Source organism: Elephantulus edwardii, unplaced genomic scaffold (assembly GCF_000299155.1).
Source record: "Elephantulus edwardii isolate Elephantulus edwardi_28Jun2011 unplaced genomic scaffold, EleEdw1.0 scaffold00097, whole genome shotgun sequence".
In the NCBI taxonomy this organism is placed as follows: domain Eukaryota; kingdom Metazoa; phylum Chordata; class Mammalia; order Macroscelidea; family Macroscelididae; genus Elephantulus; species Elephantulus edwardii.
The window spans coordinates 12,842,799-12,848,908 of NW_006399847.1; the positions used below are offsets into that span (position 1 = coordinate 12,842,799).

The 6,110-nt window shown below is 37.4% G+C and overlaps 1 protein-coding gene across 1 annotated transcript in view; it reads left to right on the plus strand.

Moving 5' to 3' along the window:
• Window positions 1-6,110, plus strand: part of RALBP1 (ralA binding protein 1) — a 122,116-nt gene that overhangs the window by 60,786 nt on the left and 55,220 nt on the right. Inside the window, exon 2 of the mRNA XM_006891433.1 lies at window positions 5,189-5,484. Within this exon, the coding sequence (XP_006891495.1) occupies window positions 5,241-5,484 (244 nt within the window). The 5' untranslated portion in view covers window positions 5,189-5,240. The remainder of the gene's footprint in view (window positions 1-5,188; window positions 5,485-6,110) is intronic.

The following is a 6,110-nucleotide window of genomic DNA, read 5'->3' on the forward strand; positions in this document are numbered from 1 at the left end:
AAAAACAAGGAACTCATGCAATATTATTCAGAATGGGTGACCCTGGAGGACATTATGCTGAGTGAGGTATCTCAGTCACAAAGGGACAAATCTTATATGGTGCCACTGTTGTAGAATGAGGCTGACATCGGGATGGGGATAAGACCGAGAAAAACTGGATGAAATATGTTTACCGCATTGACGTCTTTGGGGGAGAGAATATTTTATATTTTAGGGCGTTATGTTTATCGTAAGAGTACGGAATGAGGGTTGCAGAGTTTATTATATTTGGGGGTTGGCGGATGTGTGTGGGGGATTGCATACCAATGAGGGAATTTTTCTTTTGCGTTTGAAGGAGAGGAGCAAATGGGGGATGGGGGTAGGGACGGCGTGGAGAGGGGTGCAACAGTGAATGAATGGAATTCCAAAATCTCTGTAGATGTTCATTGAAATGAAAAATAATGAAAAAAGTGTAGAAGTAGCTATATTAATCTCTGATGAGATAAATGTTAATGTAAAAACCATCATAAAGGACAAGGAAGGGCACTACATAATATCTATGCACCAAATGAATACGTGCAAAATACATAAAACAAAGATTAACAAAACTGAAAAAGGAAATAGAGAACACTACTATTGTACTTGGAGACTTCAATACACCCCTCTCAAGAAAAGACAGAGCTACCAGAAAAAAACTCAACAAAGATACTGAAGAGTTAAACCATACAATAAACCAACTTGACATCATAGATATTTATAGGCTAATGCACCCCCAAAAAACACAGTATACCTTCTTCTCCAATGTGCATGGAAGAGTCTCTAGAATAGATCACATTCAGGGAGCTCTGGTGGCCTAGTGGCAAGAAGCTGCACTGAAATCTCGAAGGCACACGGTTCAAATTCACCAGATGCTCTGCTGGAGAAGGAGGGGCAATCTCCTCCTGTACCAGTCAGACCAGATTTAACGGTACACACACAAAATATAATAAAAAAAAAGAATCAATAACTTATAAAATATAGAACTAATACAGTGCATCTTTTCAGACCATAATGCTACAAAATTAGAAATTAATAATAAGAAGATAAAGGAGGAAAAACCATACATTTGGAAGCTAAACAACACCTTGCTTGAACATGACTGGGTACTAGAAGAAATAGAAATGAAAGAAAAAGTTTTTGAAATAAATGACAGTGAAAACACCACTTACCAAAACCTCTGAAAAACAGCTAAAGCAGTAATCAGAGGTCAATTTATAGCAATAAGCAAACATATTAAAAGGCAGGGAAAACTGACTATTGACTCTCTAATCCAACATCTCCAGCAAATTGAAAAAGAACAGCAAGAAAACCCTACATCTTCTAAAAAACCTGACAGTATAAAAATTAGAGCAGAAATACATGAAATAGAAAATCGAAAAACTATTGAAACTATCAACAAAACTAGCACTTGGTTCTTTGAAAAGGTTAATAAAATCGACACGCCATTAGCGAAATTCACAGAAGAAAAGAAAGATACAAATAATCCGAATAAGAGATGAATCAGGCAACATCACAAGTTTAAAAGAAAAAAGCAAACACTAGAGTATTATGAAAATCTATACTCAAACAAATATGAAAACTTAGAGGCAATGGACAAATTAGAAAGGTGTCCTTATATTTATATAATTGGATTAACTAGTTTATCAGCTCTTCCACTGATAGCTATTTAGATTATTCTGCTTTTGAAATGCTGTGGTGACTATAATCATGCATGCATCTATAAATCCTTAATAAAGTACATGTGAGTTGTATTGTTCTGTTAGGAGAGGTGTTAGAATTTAGAGAAACTCCTGGAACAATGTTGTTGTTGTTATGTGCCGTGGAGTCACTTGCGACTCATAGCGACCCTATGTACAGCAGCCCTAAACTCTGCTCTGTCCTGTGCCAGTCGCACTGTCTCTGACACTCCCATCCCGATTATCCCAGTCACTGAATCAATCCACCTCATAGAGGGCCTTCCCTTCTTGCGCTGTCCCTCCACCCTCCCAAGCATGATGTCCTTCTCCAAGGACCGGTCTCTCCTCACAACATGTCCAAAGTATGTTAGACGGAGCCTCAGAATCCTTAGAAAACATTAAAAATTTTGTCAGATTTTTATCAAGTTGCTTTTCAGAAAAGATTTGCTAGCTTATACTTCTGTCACTCATAAATATTCCTGAGGCCCTGTTTCCTCCTGTCTGTCAACAGCAGATAAGTCTCTTGTCCTTTTGTAATCACTTACTAGAGTTGTGGTAACTCATTGTTTTACTTTACATTTTGAAGTCATGATTGAAATTGATTTTATGTGTACATTACTTATTTTTCTGTTAATTGCTTATTTGCATCCTCCATTCACTTCTCTTTTGGGTTGTTGATGTTTTTTATTGATTTGTTAACTCTTTGTTTTTTAAGGAAAAGAGACCCTTAGCACATTTTGGAATATTTTTCTACTGTTTATTGTCAGACTTTTCAATCTTGTCATTTATAGCTGTTGCTTTTTAAAATTTAGTTCATTGCTTTTATTAACTTGTTTGAAATGCAAATTGTTGTAAAACACAGGTGGGAAATACTACTAGCAGAAGACAGTAAAATAGATGAATGGGAACAAAACATTCTGATGGCAGAAAAAAACACATGAAGAAATATTGGAAATGCTTAGAGATGCAAATCACACAACTATGAGATATCCTCTCATAGCAAACATCAAATACCGGTGAGGTTGTAGAGACATTGGAACTCTTATTCACTGCTGGTGGGAATGTAAAATGGTACAATCACTATGGAAGGCAGTCTGGTGCTTTCTCAAAGAGTTGGAAACAGAAATACTGTTTGACCCAGTAATTCCACTACTGGGAATATACCCTAAAGAAACCAGAGCCATAACTCAAATAGATTTATGCACAACCCATGTTTATTACTGTGTTATTCACAATAGCAAAGAGGTGGAAGCAACCCAAGTGCTCATCAGTAAACAAATGGATAGGAAAACTGGTACATTCACAAATGGAATATTGTACAGCATTGAAAAACAATGAACTCGTAACATATTACACAACATGGTGGAGGCTGGAAGACATTATGTTGAGTGAAATATAACAGTCACAAAAGGACAAATACTGTGTGGGTAGATAATGAACACTGCATTGGAACAGATATATAAATATAAATAGCTCTGGAAATATAAAGGACTCTTAGAGAAATATATTATTAGGTATTATATGTATGACAACAATCTGGAATAAGAGGTGTATTGCAAAGTGGACCAGGGAAGGGAGAGAGGGTGAATTGTGCAACAATGAATATAAAAAATGTCCAACAAAAAAAAGTTTTTAAAATGGAAAAAAGTTTTAAAAAGTTTAAAAATGGGAAAATAATCCTAAAGTTAGTGGCAAGAGAAATAAATGGATCCAGTAGTATTTTAAATTAAGATCAACCTAATGGTGAAGGACTGGACTAAGCCATGTTAATTTTTTAAAATTTTTTTCTTTATTCATTCATTCATTGTTGCACTTTTCTCCCTGCCTACCCCTCCCCCAGTACACTCTCCTCTTTGAAAACTAAATGTAAAATTCCTTCATTGTTTTACAGCCCCTCCCCTCAGGTCTACTCCACTATGCAGCTTTCGTTCTGGACTCCTGTCATGACAAAAATACCTAATCACATCCCTTTTAAATAGTTTTCTCCCTTACCTGTTTCAATGCAGTATACATTATTTATCCCATCTTTCTCAGTCTCCCCCCCAACCCCGAGGTCAGTCCTGTTTTACAACAGTGGCACTATGCAGTATTTGTCCTTTTGTGACTGAGATACTTCACTCAGCACAGTGTCCTCCATGGTCACCCATTTTGAATAATATTGCATGAGTTCCTTATTTCTCAGTGCAGCGTAGTATTCCGTTGTGTGAATATACCACAGCTTCTCTATCCATTCATTTGTTGATGGGTACTTAGGTTGTTTTCAACTCCTTGCTATTGTGAACAAAGCTGTGATAAACATGGGTGTGCATATATCTTCTTGGGTGGCAGTTATGGTCTCTTTTGGGTATATTCCCAGTAGTGGAATTGCTGAGTCAAATGGTATCTCGAGGAAGCCATGTTAATTTTAAGCACAGTATTTTTATTGTATATTTTTATTCTAAAGGGAAAAAATGAAAACAAGTCTTGGAATTTTTATGTTTGTCCTTTTGTAATATTATAAAACTGTTTTGGTTGTACGATTGAGCAAAGTGAAGGCTCCTGTTTTCTTCTGACATAGCTGCAGCATAAGATACGTACAACATGCCCTGTGGCAATGGGACAATTAAAACAGACCTTCAAGGAATAATAAAAAAAAAGATGATTGAAGGGGGGCGAGGAAATTACCTAAAATATAGATGAATAGAATATCATACAAATGAAACTAATTCTATAAATAAATAGAAATTTTTTAAAAAAACAAAACACAATGTAAATGAAGGAAAGTGTGAAACATGATGTATATGAATTTTGTGTGTAAGCCAAAATAAATATTTCAAACAAAAGAGGGGGGAAAGTTACGTACAACATGGGAGATTGTAACTCTGCATAACAGAACAACTGTAAATGATCTCTAGTTTTGTAAATCGTAGTTACTGTATTATTAATGATTGTGATTCGTATGTCGTTATATATTGTCTTTGTAATTTATTCTTCACAGGCATCACTGTTTGAAATAGCAAGACTTTACATTTGGAACAGTGGAAATGAAGCCCTGTACAGCAGTGAAGGGTTTTTTGTAAAGAACTTTATATTCTGCTCTGAGAGCTTGTAACTCTGATTTCTAGTTTGGGTTGTTGTGTGCCGTCAAATTGCCTGCGACTCATAGTGACCCTAAGTATAATAGCCCTAAATCCTGCTCTATCCTGTGCCAATCTTACTATCTCTGACGCACCTAACCACATTACCCCAGTCACTCAATCAATCAGTCCATCTCATTATTTTTGCTAATACTTAAAGGAGCCAGTTCTTTTAATTTTTTGAGAACTAAAATATGTTTAGTGATTGCATGGAGCGTAATTGATGGAAAAGGAATGGTGCATGGAGGATAATTGATGGAAAAGGAATGGGAAGAAAAGTATTTTTTAATTTGTGCATTCAAGGTTAAATTTCGGTTGTGTATCTGCAGTACCTTGGTTGGTGTTAGTTGGATTGATGGCATCTTTCTTTCTTTGCAGATGTGATGGATAGGTAACAGAAGATAGCCTCTCCTCTTGGCAGGGAGTCAGGATGACCGAATGCTTCCTGCCCCCCACAAGCAGCCCCAGTGAGCACCGCCGGGGGGAGCATGGCAGTGGTCTTACCAGGACCCCCAGCTCTGAAGAGATCAGCCCCACTAAGTTTCCTGGATTGTACCGCACTGGGGAGCCCTCACCTCCTCACGACAGCCTCCATGAACCTGCTGATGTTGTGTCTGATGATGAGAAGGACCATGGGAAAAAAAAGGGAAAATTTAAGAAAAAGGAAAAAAGGAGTAAGTGTCATTCTTTCCTGTACTTCAGCTACCTTTTAGACATGTTGCCACGTGTATCTACTACTCTGGAAACGTCCAAAGAGTCTGTATTTTTTTAGACTTTTGTTCTTCAGAGCTACAATGTTTAGACTCAGTCTCACAAATAAAAATAAGGAATTTGTGGAAGTGGTACATCTTTTCCAGTTGAAAGGAGTAATTTTAAATAAAGTTGTTGTTAGGTGCAGTTGAGCCAGCTATAACTGACAGCAGTCCTGGGAGTAACCTTGGCCATTCATCCCTGGACCATCCTCATGGTCTCAGCACGCTCCGGCCTATTGGTACAGTCATTGTGTCAGTCCATCGGTCTCGTTAAACATCCTCCTCTCCTTTGCTGACCTTCTGCCCTTCCCATTATGATGTCTTTTTCCAAAGATTGGTCCCTCTTAACAACATGCCCAAACTATGTGAGATGATGTTCCACCATTCTTGCCTCTAAGGAGCAACCTGGCTGTAGTTCTCCAAGACACTTGGTTCTTTGGAAAGTCTGTGGGATGTTCAGTACTCTTTGCCAGCAACACAGTTCAAAGGTGTTGCTTCTTCGGTTGTCCTTATTCATCGTCCAACTTTCAGATGTTGTTGTTGTTGTT